The sequence below is a fragment of the Equus quagga genome, chromosome 7 (assembly GCF_021613505.1).
Source record: "Equus quagga isolate Etosha38 chromosome 7, UCLA_HA_Equagga_1.0, whole genome shotgun sequence".
NCBI lineage: Eukaryota > Metazoa > Chordata > Mammalia > Perissodactyla > Equidae > Equus > Equus quagga.
In genome coordinates, this window is record NC_060273.1 from 128,478,220 (window position 1) to 128,497,331 (window position 19,112).

At 46.8% G+C, this 19,112-nt stretch overlaps 1 protein-coding gene across 5 annotated transcripts in view; it reads left to right on the forward strand.

The window, feature by feature from the left end:
* LHFPL2 (LHFPL tetraspan subfamily member 2) overlaps window positions 1–19,112 on the forward strand; it is a 158,835-nt gene that overhangs the window by 1,734 nt on the left and 137,989 nt on the right. The window contains exons 1-2 of one of the 5 annotated variants that reach the window (XM_046667271.1): window positions 10,811–11,065; window positions 11,276–11,354. The exons of 1 other annotated variant lie outside the window; for it this stretch is intronic. Coding sequence is in view for 1 of the 4 variants with exons in the window: in XM_046667268.1 (XP_046523224.1) it covers window positions 2,504–2,645 (142 nt within the window). In the remaining 3 variants the exon portion in view is untranslated. Of the gene's footprint in view, window positions 1–2,503; window positions 2,711–10,810; window positions 11,066–11,275; window positions 11,355–17,292; window positions 17,312–19,112 lie in introns of those variants that run through there. 3 more of the 5 variants (XM_046667268.1, XM_046667270.1, XM_046667273.1) reach the window with 3 other exon arrangements.

Consider the following 19,112-nt stretch of genomic DNA (forward strand, 5'->3'; position numbering starts at 1 on the left):
GGCCGCGGGCACCGCGCACGGGGCGGCGCGGTCCTGGGCGCAGCTCGGCGCCGGGCTCCGCGCGGGGCCGCCCGGGTCGCTCCCGCGGGCCTGGTCTGCGGCGCGGGGGCCCGGCGGCCCGGACGTCGGGCGCGTCTCGGATCTGGGCTGCGTTTTTGCGGGCAGCGCAGAGATTTGGGGTGCGGGCTGGAGGAGCCGGGCGCCGAGTGGGGAGGACCACGTCTGGGATGGGCGCGCTGAGCCCCTGCGACGAGGCGGAAGACCGGGGGAGACTATATGTGTTTCTGGATGTTTTTAGGCACAAAGTTTTGTGTTTTTCACCCCGTCTTTTCCCTTCCATTCAGCGGCCCAGTGCTTTTTGAACTCAGAAAAGCGAACAGATTTTCTTCGATCCCATTCACCTTCTATCATTTCAGGCGGGTCGGGAGTTTTGTGCGCATCCGTGGGCTGTTTCAGGGGGAGTGCGGGCAGCCTCCTCCCGCCACGCGCCCCCCCCCCCCCCCCCCGCCTCCCGCGGGCGGTTCCCGGACTGCTCGTGCTCCCCCTGGGAGGGGGGCCTGCCTGGAGGTAGCCGTCAGTGACCCACAGGACAAAGTGGAACTGGTGGTTGAAATCCCAAAGCGGCGCCTCTAGACAAGTGTGTGTTGGAGCCAGAGGGAGGAGAGGTGTGGGCAGGGCAGCTGTTAGAGCCGCGTCCGGGAGGGAAACCCGAGGCCCCGAGCTGGAAGGGACAGGCGTCGTCGTCGCCGCGTTGCCTCTGCTTCACCCGCGCGCCTGAGAGCGCCGCCTCCGCCAGGTGGAAGCAGGATCGAGGCTGGTTTCTTCGGTATTGCCTTTTCCTGGATAGTCCTACTGGTTATCTTTTAAAACGACTTCTCCTTTTCAAGTTTAAGACATAGGGGACACATGCTGGCGGGGACCAACTGTTTTAAAGATAGGGAAAAGAAAGAAAATCAAGATCCTCGTTTCTTTGTGCTGTCATACTGTGATAGGCTTGTTATGAATCTATGTCAGAAATGCGATTCTTCAATGACAAAATATTTGAGAGCTTTGCAGTAATATCAGGTAAAACTCTGTATTACGTATTTCCCACGTGGTCACATGGAGAGTGTGGTGTGTTGTCGTCTGCAAAGAGTGCAGCAAACATTTTCTGCCAGGAAAGAAGACACTGTGTGTTGCAGCAGAGATGGAGTGGGGAGGGGAATCGTTTGTCTTCAAAGCAGTCCAATTAGGAGGAATAATTACACTGCAAATGAACATTCTTGAATATAATTTAAATCATGATGCATGAGCCACTAATTTGTTTATAGGAAGGAGAAAGGATCTCTGGATGAAAGCAAAGCGATGCCTTCTGGAAAAGGTAATGTGTACTGTTCATCCACGTGGATGGACTCAGAATTGGTGGCACCTGCCTACAGAGATGTGTGGCCTGATGAATTAAAGAGCTTTTACTGCCTATACCATTTGGGCAGGGCGGGAAGGGACAGTCCATAGTAAGAGAAGATAGAAAAATAATATATAGAAATGTGTGTATTTTTAATGAACATTGTATACAGCTTCTCAACTTCTTTATTGCAAAGAATTGACAAAGTAGGAGACCAAAATATAGCAGACCCCAATTAGGGATGTTGAGTTCCCACAGGTGCCACTTACCCTGAACCTTGGACAATGTGTTTCATTTCTCTCAACTTTGGTTTCTGTGTCCATAAAACGGTGGTGATAAGGGTTCAAGTCAAAGAATCACTTTGAAGATTAGTTATGATTACTTCTGTATAGCACTTAGAGTGGTGCTTGTGTTAAGTGCTCAGGAAATGTTAATGATGGTTGTCAAGTATTTCAAATGCCCAGGAAAAGCAGTGCCATTCACAGAGCTGAAATGCAAGGAGACCTGATTTTAGAGTGAGCAGCTGACCCTGAGTTGAGGCTGTACCCATACCCTTGGCAGCCCACACCCAGAAATACTTGGTCTTTCTAGAGCTTGCAAGTTGCATCCTTTTGCCCCATTCTGGTCAGCCTTTTCTGGGACTCCAGTTCTAGGGAAGATGTGGTGCAGGCTCTGTGTGGAGCTGCCTCTGGAGCACAGGTGTAGCTTGCAACTGCACGCCTCGCTGCCCCCTTGCAATGGAGGTTCTCCTGTCTTTCCCATGAAAGTAAATATCCAAGTTTTATTTGAGAAAGAAAGAAAACTTTAGTGGTGCACATGGTGAGTGCCTCTCTTGGGAATTCTGAAAGCAACTTTATGCTTACCTCTCTTAGAAAGATACAAGCCGTAAGTAAATATGTATCTAATCTCTAGAATTTGTTCCAGAAAGCCACTTTGAAGTATATATGATGTTAATGATACATTGCCCAGTTTCTACTAAGGTTGTACCTAAGAGCAACATGAACAAAAGGCTTTAGCAAAACACTTATTTTTTGAGCTGGCAACAATGCTGTCGCATGCTCTTCCAATTGGGGAGGAACTGTGTTTGCCCAGTCGTTCATTCTTTTTTCTGTCATTCAGCAAATACCTGTGGAGCCTCTCCCGTGGACCAGGCTCTGTGCTGGCCTCCGGTATCACAGCAAGGACCAGGAGCAGGCTCTCCTCTCACAGAGCGCACCTTCTAGTTGGAGAAGCCATCTCTGTGTGCGAAGGACCTCCGTAAACCCAGAAACTCCCTTTTTGATTTAGAAGAGCGTGCTCTGGGAAAGCAGTGCTGGATGTGCTCCCCTTCCACAAGCCCGTGGGGTGGGAGGGAGGTGATCTGGCTGGGGGTGGTGGCAGGGCAGCCGGTCCTGTGGGTCCTCCATGGGGAAGAGGGAGAAGGGGGCCTGTCCCTTTCTGTGCTTCATAAAATTGTGTGTCCAATTTGAGCCAACGTGCCATGAAAATGAGCAGCAGTTTTTCTCAGAGGGGAGACTTCTTGGCCTTAGAAAGGCAAAGAAGGACTCAAAGGTCAGGTCTGATCCTGAGCTTGTGAAGCCCAGGTTGTGTCCAGGGAAGAGTCTGTTCTGGCACTTGAAATACTTGACTCTGTTGCTGGGGAAGGTGTGACTGAAAGAGTAAAGGAAAGAGTGGATACTTGGTCCTTCTTGCACCTTCAGGGTTTTGTTTCTTTTTCATTACTTTAAAAACTGCACTAATAAATGATGCAATAATAATATGTATGTTTGGAGTCTAGAAGGCTTGCAAAGGTGTAGGTAGTCAAGGCATGACAGTAGTTGGACTGGAGGCAAGGTTGTGCAGGGAAGTTCCTGAGGGTGTAGGGTTTTGGCTGCTGAGCTGAGGAGTCTGAGCTTCATCTAGAAAGCTGTGTGGAAGATGGAGAATTTGCAGCAGGTGAATGACCTAATTGTATTGTGCTTTAAAAAGAACTCAGTAGCCGCAAGGTGAGCTAGGTGACAAGGGAGGTCCGGCGGGCACAGAAGATGAGCTGGGAGGTTAGTGCAGGAATCTTGGCAGGACTTGGTGAAGGAGATGGGGAGAAGCCTGGAGAGACTGACAGCACTTCTTTGGTGATCTTCTGGGGGTGGGCACTCAGCGAGAGGGAGTTCGGGGTGACTGTTGTGGTCATGACACCGTCACTGAGATAAGCAGCTGTGGGGAATCTCAGTTTGGGGAGATGGCAAGGAGTAATGAGTTCAGTAGACTCCAGAAATGAACTGTGAGCCTTCCAGGGAGAGATGCCCAGCAGAGAGTTGGATACCCAGGCAGGAAGAGAGGTCTGGAGCTAGAGATGAAAAAGGGAGCTATTTTTACAGCAGTGGCAAGTGGTTGCCTGGTCCCTTGAGGTTTATTAGTGTTGAGGGTGAGAGTAATCTTTGTCCTTGTGACTGAATTTTTCTCTTTTATCCTTTGAATAGGCCTAACTGGGGATAAGCAAGTCCCTGGCCTTGGCCTTGAATGACCAGACTCTGACTGGTGTTATTTTGCAGACTTGGTGAGATCTGTGATGTTATTTTGAACTGAGATAGTTAAGAGGAATATACATAGAATGGTTCTAAATATATTTAATCACTACGATGTGTTTAACTGAAAAAATTGATCCTCTGCCCCCCGACACACACATATATGTTATGGACTGAATGCTTGTGTCCTCCCCAAAATTCATGTGTTGAAGCCCCAATCCCCAGTGTGATGGTGTTTGGAGGTGGGACCCTTGGAAGGTGATTAGGTTTAGAGGAGGTTATGAGAGTGGAGCCCCGGTGGTGGGATTCGTGTCCTTATAAGAAGAGGAAGAGAGACCAGAGCTTGCTCTCTGCCACGGCAAGAAGGTGGCCTTCTGCAAGCCAGGAAGAGGGTCCTCACCGGGAACCATATCTGTGGGTACCTCTGAGAACTTGTTCTGGGAGAGCTAACTTTTGTTTTCATGTCCACAAAGACAGGCTTAGCCACTTTTTTTTTGAAGTTACCATATGACCTTCAAGGGCACTTGCTGTTAATTTGAATTTCATTCATTTGTGGAGTAAAGACAAATGTGCAAAGTAGACCCCAGGGAATGCTTGTTGGATTACAGGCTTGCTATCTGAGTTATGCACGACCGTTACTCCTCTTACTGCTGTGGATTTAGGGTAAGGCCAGTGGGGATTATGAATCGTTGCCTATCTGTGTAACGCCTCACCTACCCATGCGTCTTCCCCCAGGTGCCATTGCAGGGAAAGCAGGTGGCCACCGACAGACTGGAAGGACGTAGACTAAAGTTTTAACTTGGTTATCTTGGACTAGCGGGGTTACAGGTGACTGTTTTGTTTATTTTTTGATTTTTCGGGTTTTTCTATAAGTAGCACATTACTTTTAAAATCGGAGCGTAGTAACAGTTGCCAGCGGGTTTTTAGCGTACAAAACAGTATTGGCAGTTTTGGCAACAACGCAGTCTGTCTCTTTACATCTGTGATGCATCCCTTGTACAGCAGGTCTCTGTCTTTAAAAAGAATTGAGCACAGCCAGAGGCACTCACAACTGAAACATACAACTATGTACTGGGGGGCTTTGGGGAGAAGAAGAAGAAGAAAAAGAAGATTGGCAACAGATGTTAGCTCAGGTGCCAGTCTTTAAAAAAAGAAGAAAATAAAGAATTGACATTCCTATTTGTTGTAAATGTGGTTACTCAAACCGGATGGAGGAGAAATGCACCCAGGACTGGGCACCGGGTGACGCAAAGCCAGAGAGGGGCAGCTTCCCCTGACTGGGAGGGAAGAGCTCGCTCCTTACCTGGGTCTGCTTCGTCTGTTTTCATAAACATTGTGTGATCTGGGAGGTGTTTCACTTTTATATCTAAATGTGTAAACATCTGTCTGATAGATACGTACTGAACTAAATCTGATTGATAAGAAGTACTGAATTAAAATGTCCTCTCCTGAAATGTTAGGTTTTTTCTTTTTTAAGATTGTTTCAGTAGAACCCAAACCAGCTGTGAGATCTTAAATATCCCTTTAGCAGCAACCTCCCTACGTGCCCAGAAAATTAGAGGGGCTCTTTTTCCTCTACTGATTCTATTGTTCAGCATTTTCTTTCTTTCCACACTGAGCTATGTTGTCAAGGGCACCTGGAGTTCAAGCTTCCTCTCTCCTGGGGCAGGCTGCACTTGGCTGAATTTCACATTGTTTTCCAGTTTGGGGGCAGTTGGTCAGTGTTTGGGATGGCTGTAACTGCACAGACAGGAGCCGCATTTAATCCTCAAGTAAGGGGTGCATGGCACACGTTTATTCAGGACAGATTAACCTCTTAACAGTTTTCAACTTTTTTCTCTTGCCCGTAGAGATAAAATTTTCTGAAATTAAAAATAATAGACTGGATAGTCTGTGAACTACAAACTTACCAGTAAGCAGTCTTTTTTTGTGTTTATAAATGACTATCATTTGTATATTAAATATACACTTAGGAAAAACATGGCTCACAACTTTAAAAACCATCTAAAAGCACATCCATTTTGTTTTCAATGGCTAACCGTCCATTCTGAAGATGATTCTACATGGAGAAGTATGTCCACGCACATACTTACTCTGTCGTTTGCTCCTTCTAGTGGTCCTCTCTGGGTTCTTCTGTAGTGGAAGCTTGTAATTTCCAACTTAATTACTGCTTCTGCATGGATTTGTGCTGTACTGCATTGCAGAGCGTGCCGGCTTAAACAGGTGACGGTAGGTCATTTTTGATCTGAATCCTTTTGGTAAATGGGTGTGCTTAGGTTGTCTTGTCTGTTAGCATGTTTTTTCTAGTTTGTGCTTAGGTCTATAGTTCTTTTCTCAATTAGGAGAGAAAGGGCAGCATCAAAGGGAGCTAAGTGGATGTGTGAAATGTTTAAAATGACAGTCCAACCCCAAAAGAGCTGTGGCCAGGTAAAGAGGCCACAGTGAATAAAAAGAACCCAAGCAGTGCTTATGAAAAGGTGTGACAGGTTGTGTACACACCTGTGTGGAGAGGTGGCTGGAGGACCGCTCAGGACAGTCTGATCAGCTGTGCTACAGAGGGACCGCTGCTCCCCTTGGTGTAGAAACTAGACTCATGGACCCTAAACAAAACTTGCATGTTTAAAAAAAATTTAAACATTTTAACACAAGAACTGCCATCAAGTTAGATTTCCTCTAGCTTGTACATGTGTATTTGGCTTTTAAAATCTTGGCCATGGGACTTCCCATTTCTTCTTGTCAAATTTCAGCTTTCTCATTCTGGCATGTTGTTCAGCCCGTGCAGATGATTTTGCATTCTGACCCAGTCGTCTGTCAGGTCTGCCATCCCTCTGGGCTGTGTGCTCTCCCTTCATACATTCTGCTCTCCGTTCATTCAAGTTCTTAGAGTTGTTTGCTCTCTCCATCTTCTTAGTAACCTAGGGTGCGTCAACCTTTGTGGGCGGCCAGAGGGCAGAGGGTTGGAGTCTGTGCCAAGATTCAGAGGAAGCTAATCATGCCCGTGACCTCGACCTCATTAACATTGTGTTGGAACCCAAAGAGCCAGCATTCTGTGGTATTGTTTGACTTTGGATTGTCCCTGCTGATTTACAGTCACGGGGTCCACGCTGCTGCTTTCTAAGGGAGGCCGATAGCAGAGCCAGATGAGAATGTAGAGACAAGTACTTGCTCCTTCCTTTTAACTCCCTAAAAGTTAGGCTTTGGGTTGTCAGCTAGTCATTGGGCCCTGCTGATGGTGATTTGGCCCCAAGACAAACCAAGACTGACAAGACTTGAGTAAAGAATGTGAGGGAAGAAGGTCTCTGAGAGTCTGGAGCGGAACTGGGTGGGCTGATGATCTGGGTGTTCCGCTGGGGGGTTAAGGGTGGAGGGTAACATCTCTCCTTGGTACTCTCCATGCTTTAAAGCAGAGCTTCTCAAACTTGAATGTGCACAGGACTTACCCAGAATCTTGTTGAAATGCAGCTTCTGATTCAGCAGGCCTGGGACTCTGCATTTCTAAAGAGCCACCCATGACATTGATGGTACTAGTTCTGTGGACCACACTTTGAGTAGCAAGGCCCCACATAGAGCTGGGCCGTGAATAGGACTATGGAATAGTCAGCTGGAGGCTGAAACGTAGAAAGGCTGGTACCAGGAGGGCACCTGTGGCGTCTGACCTAGAAGTGGTTGCCTGTGCTTAGGACTGGCCTCTCTTGAGATGAGGCCAAGGGCCCTCAGCCCCGTCACTTCCTTTCAGGCCTGTGATAACCATTGGGTGCAGCAGTGCAGGGACTCCCTTTAATCCTTAGGGGAGAGAGGTTTTTGGGAGGTCTTCCGGGAGAGATATGGTTAAGCTGAGGAGGGAGGTTTTGTTTTTGTCAAGTTTTAGTTAAACTGATTTCCTCATTTCATGTTGACTATATTCCATAATTTTAACTAGGTAAAGAAGGCTCTAACTTCCTTCAGTTAAACCGCATTTTCTCACATACCCTATAACTTTGAAGTTATGTGATTACAAAGTTTTAAAGAGTTACTTTTTGCTTCATTTGGAGCATTATTTCTGAAACTTACCTGACACTCTGCTGGGTGCTGGCTACATATTTACATTCTCAGACCCCCTTCCCTGGGGTTTGACTTTATAGGTCTGGAGTGGGTCCAGGGAATCCGTATTTTTTTAAACAAAGTTTCTAGATGGTTCTTATGATCAGGTAGGTTCTAGAAACACCAGTTTAGAGAAGCATTGATAGAGAAACCCATCTATCTGAGCTGTGGTATTGGTCATGTGTGAAGGGTGCCCGCACCTGTTCTTTTCTTGGCCTTTTGGATACTTGGTTGTGAAGGGCTGGCTTCTGTGCAGTTAGATCCACTTTAGTTTTTTTTTTTTTGGGGGGGGGAAGATTAGCCCTGAGCTAACATCTCCTGCCAATCCTCTTTTTGCTGAGGAAGGCTGGCCCTGAGCTAACATCCGTGCCCATCTTCCTCTACTTTACACGTGGGACGCCTCCCACAGCATGGCTTGCCAAGTGGTGCCATGTCCGCACCCAGGACCCAAACTGGTGAACCCCGGGCCACCGAAGCAGAATGTGTGGACTTAACCGCTGTGCCACTGGGCCGGCCCCTCCACTTCAGTTTTTATCTTGACACATGCTTTCATTCTTACAGAGAGGCCCTTATCGTGGGTGGGACCACACTAGAGAGTCCTTTGTCAACAGTGTAGGAAGTCAGTTCTGGAGCCGTTATTTTTAGAAGGTTTTACAGGCACGGATTATTACGTGCTTTGGGGCATTCTTGGAGGTGCTGGGCTATAAGCTTTGGGCACCTGTAGAGAAATCTTAGGACTGTCCCAAAGCTGACTTTTCCCACTCCCTCTGCTGCATTGGTTCAGGCACTGGGGATAATGTGTGTCCCTTTCCTAAGTAAATGCTGACTGGAAATGAATGGAGAAGGGCCCCTCATCCTCCACAGACAATTTGGTTGCAATCCAGGTGAATTGATAGATTGAAGAGTTGGACTTTGCACAACATTGTATCAACCTTATCCTCCATTGCCACAAGTGCAGGATTCATCTCCGCCTCACCCTAGGGGCAAAGTCAGCTTGTGAAACAGATGAAGTGGGAAATGGTCTGTGTTGGGGTCAGAGGGGTGTGGGAAGGGTTTCTCACCCAAAAGGTGGAATTCACTTACTGTTGTGCCTAAAATTCTACCTTCCAAGGAATTTGGGTGGAATGTTTCTCTTTAAACTAAATATGTAGGCATCCGCAGGACAGGTTATACATTAGTTATTTATACAGGAATTATTTCATAAAATGCTTCTCAAGATCAGTTGGCTAAGATCAGGGGATGAAGAGAGTGGACTCTGATGGAATGAAGTGTGTGCACTATGCACAGAGGGCCGAGCTGGGTGCAGGGCCACAGAGGGTGACCAGAGGCCCCAGCTATGTAGGGCGGTGCACAGGGAGCCAAGGACACCTGAGAGGGCATGAGGCAGAACTGATTCCCATTCACTTAATGTGTGTGTGTGTGTGTGTGTGTGTGTGTGTGTGGTATGTGGTGTGTGTTATAAATACTTTAATATCATTGATAATGTGTCTGGCATGCTTCTATCTAATGTGGCCATTTCACATATACTTGACCAGTTGTGGTGAAAAGCCAGGCGATCTGTATATAAAAATTAAGATTGAAAACGGTAACTGTACTTGGGATTATTTTGTTCTTTTTTTAGTCTATTTAATTTTGAGAGAGAGGCTAAACTCAAGGCTGAGGAAATGATCCAGTTTCTGCACCTGCTTCACAGGTGAACTTGGCCAGGAGCCTTCTCTCCTCCACCAAGCGCCTTGTCCCACTCAGTTTTGAGAAGGGCTTGACTCCTCTGAGACCCCAGGCCACCTAGAAAGTGTGCTGTCGTGTCTGCTTTCTACTCTCACATCTGCGAAGACTAACTAGACATCCAGGAGTTCTCAGCTCCTGGATGGAAAAAGAAACTCTGAACGTGGACATTGTGCGGCCATAGCCAAGCTTGTGTGAGGGCTCCAGCGTGCTTTCACGACAGCACGGACATGAGCAGAGAGATGCTCTTTGCCTCTGCTGCCTGAGTAAGCCCCGAGTTACACATAAGTACATCCCAGCGACCAGAACTCTGGGAACTTCTATGAAGACTGACCCAGTCCCCAACCCACAGCCGTTTCCTGCCCCTTCTCCCCCAGAGTCCCTGCTCTGTTTTTAGATTGGGCATAGTGCCCCAGATTCTAAGATTCTCAAGGTGTTTCGCCCTGCTCCTGGGCAGGGTGTCAAAATAAAACACAGAAAAATGAACCCATTCTTAGCAAAAATAAAATGTCCTTGTCTTCCAGGGTCAGTGATTTACAGGTACCCAGGGAGGGTGGGAACACAACCTGTGAATGTGAGAAAGCGTTGAAAACCATCTGTACCACCTCCCCAGTATGACTGTTCCCTAGCTCTGTGGCCTTGGGCAAGTCAAGGTGAGGGGATGGAATCCGGGCCTGAAATTCTTATCTAGATGTGTCTGTGTGTTCAGTCATTGAGTCAACGCACACTTACTAAGTCCCTCAGGGAGCTTATAGTCTGGTGGGGGAGATGGCAGAACAGCCATTATCTTCAATGTGGTTAGCAAGCTGTGGGGTGTGGGATGAACGGGCCATGTGGGACATGTAAAAGACCTTTAGAGGTGTGGGCACCACACTCACAGGGCAGGTGAGGAGGCTGGAGAGCTGAGGTGTGCAGATGTGCGCACCGTGCGGGGAAGGCAGTAAGGATTTCTGCAGTGTTACTGGTCCCTGGGGCCACGTGTGCTTCCTTGACTTGTTACGAGGTCCTGCAGCTCACCCATCCTCACTGTGACCTTGGCAAGAGGGCCACATCCCAGGAGCTGTGTGTGGTTGGGGCTCGCAGTGTATCACCATGATCTGTGTGCATCTGAATACTATTTTTATCTTTTGGACCCCATTTTTCCCGTTTTGTAAGGAAAAGCAAGAGTCATAGAAACATAGGCAAGGATGTGAGAATTTTCTTGCTCTTTATGGAAATATGCTTTTTTGGCGGGGAGGGGTAATTTTTCTTTCTTATAGAGAGAAGACAGATGTGCGAAGAGAGAGGCAGCCAACCTGGGCTCTGCTCAACCCTGAGTTACCTTATGGCTCCTCGGTGTCTCTGTAACCACGGAGTTTATTCCCTGGCACAGGTAGGTTAGATACCTGGCCTGCAGTTACCCTGCCGCTCACATACACCAGGATTCTCACCCAGGTCTCTTTGATCCAACCCGTTGGCCAGGTAACACTGGCCAGGCTTTCTGCTCTGAGACCAAGGAGCCTTATGCATGGTCTATAGGTCTCTACTGGGACCATTGGAGGCCTGGCTATTCCAAGTTAACAAAACCTTTCTTGTTTTTCAGGTAAACTGGGAAGCAGACTCTTGAGTTCACAGCTGGCCTGTGGGTTTTGCATCTCGTTAAGGAGCACCTCATCATACAGGTAAGGGGTTGGGTCCTGGACCTGCTCGTGCTCACAGGTTGTGGGGAAAAACTAGCCTTGATGGTACACTCTGATAACCACTCGAAGTTCTCACTCATTAAAAAGACAATCCTTTAATGTAGGGCACCGTCTCCTCTAAGGAAGGTGGAAGATGGCCCCCTGCCCCTGTTGAGAGTCACCAGGTGAAGATGTTTCCCTGGCTGGCTCTCTCCTGGGCGTCGCTGGCATTCTCATCACTCAACATCCTTTCTTTTGCACTGGGCAGCCTTCTCCCCGCCATTTGAGTTGGTGCTTTAGAATTCCTTTTCCTCATTTAAGACCCAGCCCAAATTTCACTTGTTATTTATCAAATTCTCTGAATGAGAGGCTGTTTGGAGCATAGCTTTTTCCTCAGCTTTCCAGCAGAACGAATCGCTGCTTCTCTGCTCACACAGCCCGCTGCCCTCACCATGGTAAGCTTTCCTCACTTGTTCTTGCACACCTTTTCCCCTAGGCTGTAAGTTCTTTTCGCCGCCGTCTCCTACCCAGCATGGTTCCTGGCATGGAACAGACTTTCAATAAATGAATGAATGTTAGTCTGAGAAAAAAATGGCCTAGTAAACTAAACTAAGGCACAGCCACAAAAAAATCACAATGTAGTCCTAAACCAATTAAATGACTGTAGAGTGCCCTTTTGGATTAATTACATGGCTATTTGCTCACATTACCACACATGCTTCAGAATTTATCATAGTACAGTTGAGTCGATAGGAGTCTAGATTCTTAGCCCTGTTGCGAAGGATAAGAAGTCAGGAGTTTTTGTTTCGTTGTCTTCCTCTTGAGCAGCAAGGCCTTGGGGCAGTAATGGACTAAGTGACAACCTATGGTGTGAGCAACCAGCCCTCTTGGCTGCCCTGGGAGAGAGAGTTATCATTCCAGACCCTGGGGACCCCTGTCAGCCACAGGATTGATCGTCATCGGAATGCGTAGCCAGTAAGGGAGCACGCAATAGAGTTTCCCAGTTAACAACCCAGAGAAAATAAAAATATTTCTGAGTGGCTTGAGCATTTGCTTGAAAACACAGTTTAGGTTTAAATAATTTTAATAAAAAGCATTTAAATCAGTGCATTTCAGTTTTCTGCACACCTCTTAGTAGTTGGGGTCCTTGAGAGACATGCTAATTGGCTTGAGGCCATTTTGCTTCCTCCTGCGGGCTGGGAGCAGCCTGCCCCAGGGTGGTGTTTCACCTAAATGTTGGAGCCAGAATGGGGCCTGGGTCCTTTCAGGGACTGGTGGGTGGCTGAGCTCACAGAAGCCGGGGGGTGGTACTTCAGTCTAACTGAAGACCACTTTCATGTTTCGTAGGAGTGTGTGGCCTTGAGTTTTTGCTCCTGCCTTCTTGTCCTGCTTCTACATTAACACTCCTCATCGTTCAGCCTTTGCAGTCGCTTTGTTTGGGTGTGTGCAGCGCTAAGCAAAGAGAAAGACGTCATCTTCTGGTTTCTGCATGTACTTTCCACAACCTAGTCGAGGTTCCAGCCAACAAGTCCACGTAAAAGCAGTCGCCTAACCATGGTGTCTTCTCCCTGATGCTGAGCCCCAGTTGTACAGCTGCCTGAAGGAGAATTTAGTGAAAGACAAGGCAGCAAAAGAAATCCGAGTCTCAGCTGACCCCCTGCGTGTTCTTAGGGTTGCCTAGAGTCAGGACTTCAGCTTTGCCCAGGAATTTCCAGTCTCCACGGAATCCAGTTTGTCTGCCATACTTGAAAAATAAACTAAGAAAAGAAATTGCAGTTTAAAAGCCCAGATGTTAAAATATGAGTCGGATTTGTTTTTTAGTCTGTTTTTGGAATTTGGAAGTTTATCTACTATTTTGTGTTGCTCCGTCCCTGCAGAAGCTGAATGCAAGGTGGTGGTTGTGTGTCTGGTCTTCACGCCGCCAAACACATCGGGAATGCTTACGAATTCATAATAATACGAACTCTTTGAGCTTCCAGGAGATATCTGATTTGCAGAGTGCCTCCTGTTGTATAATACCATCCTAATCAGGGTAGAAAAGAAATGTCGTAGGTCAAGCCGTCAAGTTGTTGAGCTGGTCCTCGTCCTCACAGGGGCTCTCACACACAGGTGGGCGTTCAGGCACACGTCACAGAGCTCTTGAGTTGGATCGTGACTACCTCACATCATCCTACTTGGAAAATCCAAGAAGTGATACAGAGCCTGAATTTCCATAGAGCTTCTGAACTTTGTGTTTTGGACTTCTGATAGGTGCTTTTCTTTCATTCATGAAATGTTTACCGTTTCTAAAGATGGGACTGCTGGCATTTCAATGGTAGAATTTGTGTATCAGGGCGTGTGTGTGTGTGTGTGTTTAACATGGCTGTTTTGGAGCATTGGTCTTGATCCAAAGACACTGTCCAGGGTGGGCCCTTTGTGTGCAGGGTACACATTTGGGAGCAATGAGAGCAAAGGCAGCTAGCAGACACAGCACCTGGTCTCTGGTCTTGGACTCCAGGGTCATTAGCATACTGGTCTCTGACAGACAATTGCCTTTATTGCTGCAATGCCTGGGCACCCTAACTGTGGCTGGTGATAGATACAAAAAAAATAAATGGCACATCCCTCCTCAGGCGCCTTGGTTTTTCCAGGAGAAGCCTTTATCTTTTTTTCTTTTTGAAGAGAAGCAGAGTCTGCAAAATAGGCTTTCAAGTTTCAGTGGAAAGCTGCACCCAGGTAGCGACATCTCTGGCAAGAGTTTGCTTTTTTCCGTTTCCAGAGTGCAGGCAGTGCATAATTTAGGAACCACTCTGTGCTTTGATCAAGTCAGTCGTCAGCTGTGATTTGTTGGCTGGTTTTTCTTATCCACTACAGGAGTTTTGTTGTTGATTTGGAAGAAAACTTACAAGTACTTGTTTCCAGGAAAAGTTGGTTTTACATGGAATATCTTAGACATTTGCTTTACAGAAAGGACTGGAGGTGGTGTTTTAATTACTCTCAGGTCCTCTTTCAGTTAAGAAATGACTGTCTTCTGTTCTTTAGGGTCTGTTTAGGATTGTGGACCTGATTTGGAAGGAAGACTTTGGATAGCTAGTAACAAAAGTGACTTTTCCAAATAGGCAAGAGAGAGTGAGAAAGTTTCCTCCCCTATCTCTTTTAATGATAAAGAGTGAATGCCCTGCATTTTTGAGGATTCCTTTTCCCTATAGAGCATTTCTTCTTTTTTTTTTTTTGAGATCACATTGGTTTATGGCATTGTATAAGTTTCAAGTGTACGTTATTGTTTATCAGTTTTTGTATAGACTCCGTTGTGTTCACCACCAATAGTCTGATTTTTATCCATCACCATATGCATGTGCCCTTTTACTCCTTCACTCTCCCCTCACCCACTTCCCCTCTGGTAACTACCAGTCTGTTCTCATCTGTGTGTGTGTGTGTGTGTGTTTATCTTCTGCATATGAGTGAAATCAGATGGTATTTTTCTTTCTCTGTCTGACTTATTTCACTTAGCATAATACCCTCAGGGTCCATCCATGTTGTTGCAAATGGCACAATTTGGTATCTTTTTTTATGCCTGAGTAGTATTCCATTGTGTGTGTGTGTGTGTGTGTGTGTGTGTGTCTATACACACATCTTCTTTATCCATTTATCTGTTGATGGGCACTTGGGTTGCTTCCAAGTCTTGGCTATTGTGAATGATGCTACAATGAACATAGGGGTGCATATATCTTTTTGAATTAGTGTTTTCATGTTCTTTGGATAAATACCCAGGAATGGAATAACTGGATCATATGATATTTCTATTTTTAATCTTTTGAGAATTTCTTATATGGAGCACTTGCTGAGGCTTCCAGAATTCTGTTCTCCCAGATTCCTTCTTCAAGTCTAGAGGAAGCCTTGGTTGGCCCCTTTAGAACACCTCTGTTGAAGCTTCTCTTTTCCTCTCCTTTACTTCCTGACAGGCAAGCCCTGGTGCTCACCTGCCTGGCCTGCGTTTTCTCTGTCTGCTTGGGGTTGCTGTGAAGAAGTCCTTCTCCCTTTATGGCTACAATCTGAAAAGGAAAACAAACAGCCGAAGCTCCCCCTGCAGCCCAGCAGGCTGGGGAAAATAGTTCTCATTCTCCTTGTTCCTGGGTTCAAAGTGCACTTCGCGCTTTATGGAGTGACCAGCCCTCCCAGGTTTTGGTTTGAGTGGGCCTGCATTTAGGCTGGTGGACAATTAACCACACTGACCTCCTCCTTTGCCTTCGCTTTTCTGGCTGAGTTGACATTAATGCTCTGAGTGAGAAGGGGCTGCTGCTCCTTTGAGCGCAGCTCCAGGCAGGGCTGGGGGACATCTGATCTTGTTCAAAGGGGACGTCTCTGAAGCATGAAGATTGAACTGATGGTGACCCCACCCTGGGGGAAGCAGACGTGCCCTCTGGAGAACTGGCCGGGAGGAAGAAGCCGCCAATTACTAATCCCACTGGCCTGTGGGTCTTCAGGGTCTCATCTCCGTTTAAAAGAGAGAGAATTGGGGTCGAAGGTAATAAAATAGGCCTTAAATTAGAGGAGCAGGGGGTCATTTCCTCTAATTTTGTGGTTGTTTCTGAGGAATAAAAGGCGGAGGAGATGATTTCATTAGCCCCTTTGAGATCTTTATCCCAGTGAGATGGCATTTGGGGATGTGGCAGAGCCTCCCAGGGGCTGGCCATTCCCCTCCTGGCAGACTAGAGCGAGATTTCCATGGCACCAGGAGAGGGCTCCGGAGGCACAATCAGCATTTAGGGCACGGGGGTTGGGACTGTAGCGTTTCTCTTGCCATAACTGAGTGACTTAAGGCGGTTGATACAGGTCCCAACATAGCGCGTAGCCCCTTACTCAGGACCATGGCATTCACACTGAAAATAAAGAAATCCACCAGACAAGAGCATGCATGTGGAGTTGGGATGGTATCTTTTACTTCTGAGGAAGGCTTGCCAGTCATCTGCTGTTGACGTGATTTATTTGGAGCATGATGGTTATCAAATTCCTTTGAGCTGAGCAGTGTTGAAAGCGTTAAACCATGTGGTGGGGAGTTTGCAGAATGGTGAGAGCTATGCCTTCTGCGTGATTCGTGCTGTTCCGTTCACAGTGTACACTCATTTCTGCAGCTTCATAAAAGCCCTGCTATCCACGTTTGTTTGTATCCATGTACAAGACAGGAGTGAGGCAGAGAGAGCTGTGTGACTTGCCCTAGGTGTCCCAGTAGGGAAGTGGGGATCTGGGACTCTATCTTGGACTTCTAACTTTCAGATTAAGCCCTCTGTGATCATAATTAGAAGAAACAGCAGGAAGATGAGGAGGAGGTGAATTTATCTTCCAAGAGCAGGGAGTCCTCCAAGAGAAGGGAGAAAAGTGTGATGAATAGGTGGTTCTCAGTACCAGCCACCAGCTGGCACGATTCCCCAGGGCAGCAAGCTTCTTTCTGAGGGCGAGGAAGGTGATCCAGGTGGGCAGGACAAGGCAGGTGGGAGTTGAGGGAGATGAAGAGGGCGGATGAGAAGAGCCCTTTGTACGTCTGACGCAGTGGTAAGCCAAGTGTTGAGTAACTTCTCAAGTGCCTGTGCCTTTGATCAGGAAGGTCAGAGGTGTTAACTGTCTACGTTATGGCTTCTTACAGGTTTATTTCTGGGGCCCAGCCTTTTCGATAGCCATCTTCATTTACATTCTTACTGTCTCATATCTGATTGCTTTCTAATCTTCAGCTTCTCCCTCTCTACTGTATAAATTGCTGCTTAATATTTGTGAACTTAGCTCTGAAAAAGAAAAAGAAAACTTCTATTATGTGTTAATAATAACCTTAGCCACTGTGAAGTGCATTTAATCATAGCTTTGGTTTGCAGAGATTTCATAAAAATCTATTCCCCCCACTGATTCAGGGCCTGACATTTCCCCCTACCAGTTGATAGTGAGCCATCTCCCTTTCTGGTGGATGCGGTGCCCTTGGGAACTTCCAGAAGGTAAAACTCCAGCCAAGTGTTTTCCTGAAATGTTATCTGAGGGGAATTTTTTTGGGGGGGGGGTGGGAGGGAGATTTTCACTTGTTTGACTAATGCTTGTCCTTATCCTGCACAGGAACTTTTCTTATAGCCTTCCAAGGCAAGAGTCCTCTGTCTCTGGCCATGTGCTCTTTCTCTCCTTCATTACGGTGGCTAATCAGAAGTTGGCTATACTTCAGTGCCTCTTAAAAGCTTTTCTCTCTGGCTGTGTCCAGGAAGTTGAAGTGCAGTGTCAGAAATAATGTGAGTTGATGAGGAAGAAATAAACAAACCCAGGCAACATGTGAGGGAGCCTTGGCAGCCCTGCTCCTGTTTTTCTGTAGTTTTGATCTGAAGGGACCAGATTTCCTCCATGTGGAAGGAATGAGGCTATGAGGGTGCCTGTGCCAAGGAGCCTGAGATGTGCATGCCAGTGGGCCTTCTAGATTAGGGTTTCACTTGATCTCATAAACTGGGATGAGAATGAGTTGTCTACGCTTGACAGCATGAAGGTAAGCCACACGTCTGCAGCCTGAGCTATATGTATGTGGAGTAAAAACAGCATCTGTTTGGGGAAGCAGAATATCCCAGAATGCTTCAGTCCCCTCTTGGCACCAAAGCGGAAAGTGGAGAATAGGGGAGCTAGGAGGAGCTTGAAAGAGCTTCTTCTCTAAGCCCTTTAATTTCAGTTATAGACACTGGATGACTTGGCCAAACCCCCCTGAGGGCAGTGTCCCTTGTCTTTCCTGCTAGTTCACCCTCAAACCTTTGGTCTCTGGTGTGTATTCGGTGCTTAATATGCACTTTTTAGGTGAATGAATAATATAAATGAAGATATGACTTCTGATTCCTTGTCTAGTGCTCTTGGAGATATTTTTATAGGCTGAAAGGTCTGTAAGAAGTAGTGTCAATTAGCTTTTCCATAGTTGAGGCTTTCTTGAGATTACGTGTAGATTAGAAAATTGAGATGTAGCAAGATTAAACTGATTCCTTAAAGTTGGTGGTGAAGTTGAGGGGAAGACGGGCTTTCTTAGGCTTGGGGGGTGGGTGGGAGGCGGGATGCCACATTGTAGTCTGTGTGAGTGGTGCCCTGTGGAGCTGGGCAGAGCCTGCACTTTGCAGAGGCAGTGGCCCCAGTCACTCAGCCTCCCTGGAGGAACTAATCAGGACAGTCAGGGAACAAATAGGCTTGAAGTTGCCCTCTACCCAATAACAGTATCCAGTGGCCGGGAGCCCACCCTTCTTTTGTGGCCCAGTGCCCCCTTTTCAGAAGGACGTGCTACTTGGAGCTCATCAGTCTTTCAATCTGTTTGTGGAAGTGTATGTGTGTGCAAGATGCTGTGGATGTGACTGGAAGGTCCAGATATGTTTGAGCATTATAGCAATAGAAGGAGGACTCAGTTCTCCATATTGATAGATACCGTAGGCAAATTAGTCTCCATCACCCCTAACCTCATTTTGAAAATTGGAGCCCTGCTCTCGTTGGCCCCAGCCAAGTAAACCAGGTTGTATGGTGTGCTGTGCTTAGAAACCCATAGGGGTAAGCCCCACCGCTGCTTTTAGGCTGGTAACGCAAAGCATTGCTGTTTCTTTATCTCCTTTATTTGGCCTCCCAGTTAATTCACAAAAAAAGGTTTACCATTACACATGAGTTTTAAAATTTAGCATAGTTATAGGAAATTCATTCAAGATGAAAAGTTGCCCAAGAGAATTTGTAAGGCCAAGAAATTTTGTTTAAATTCACAATCACTGACTGAAGAGATGTCATTGTTTGCTGCTTGGA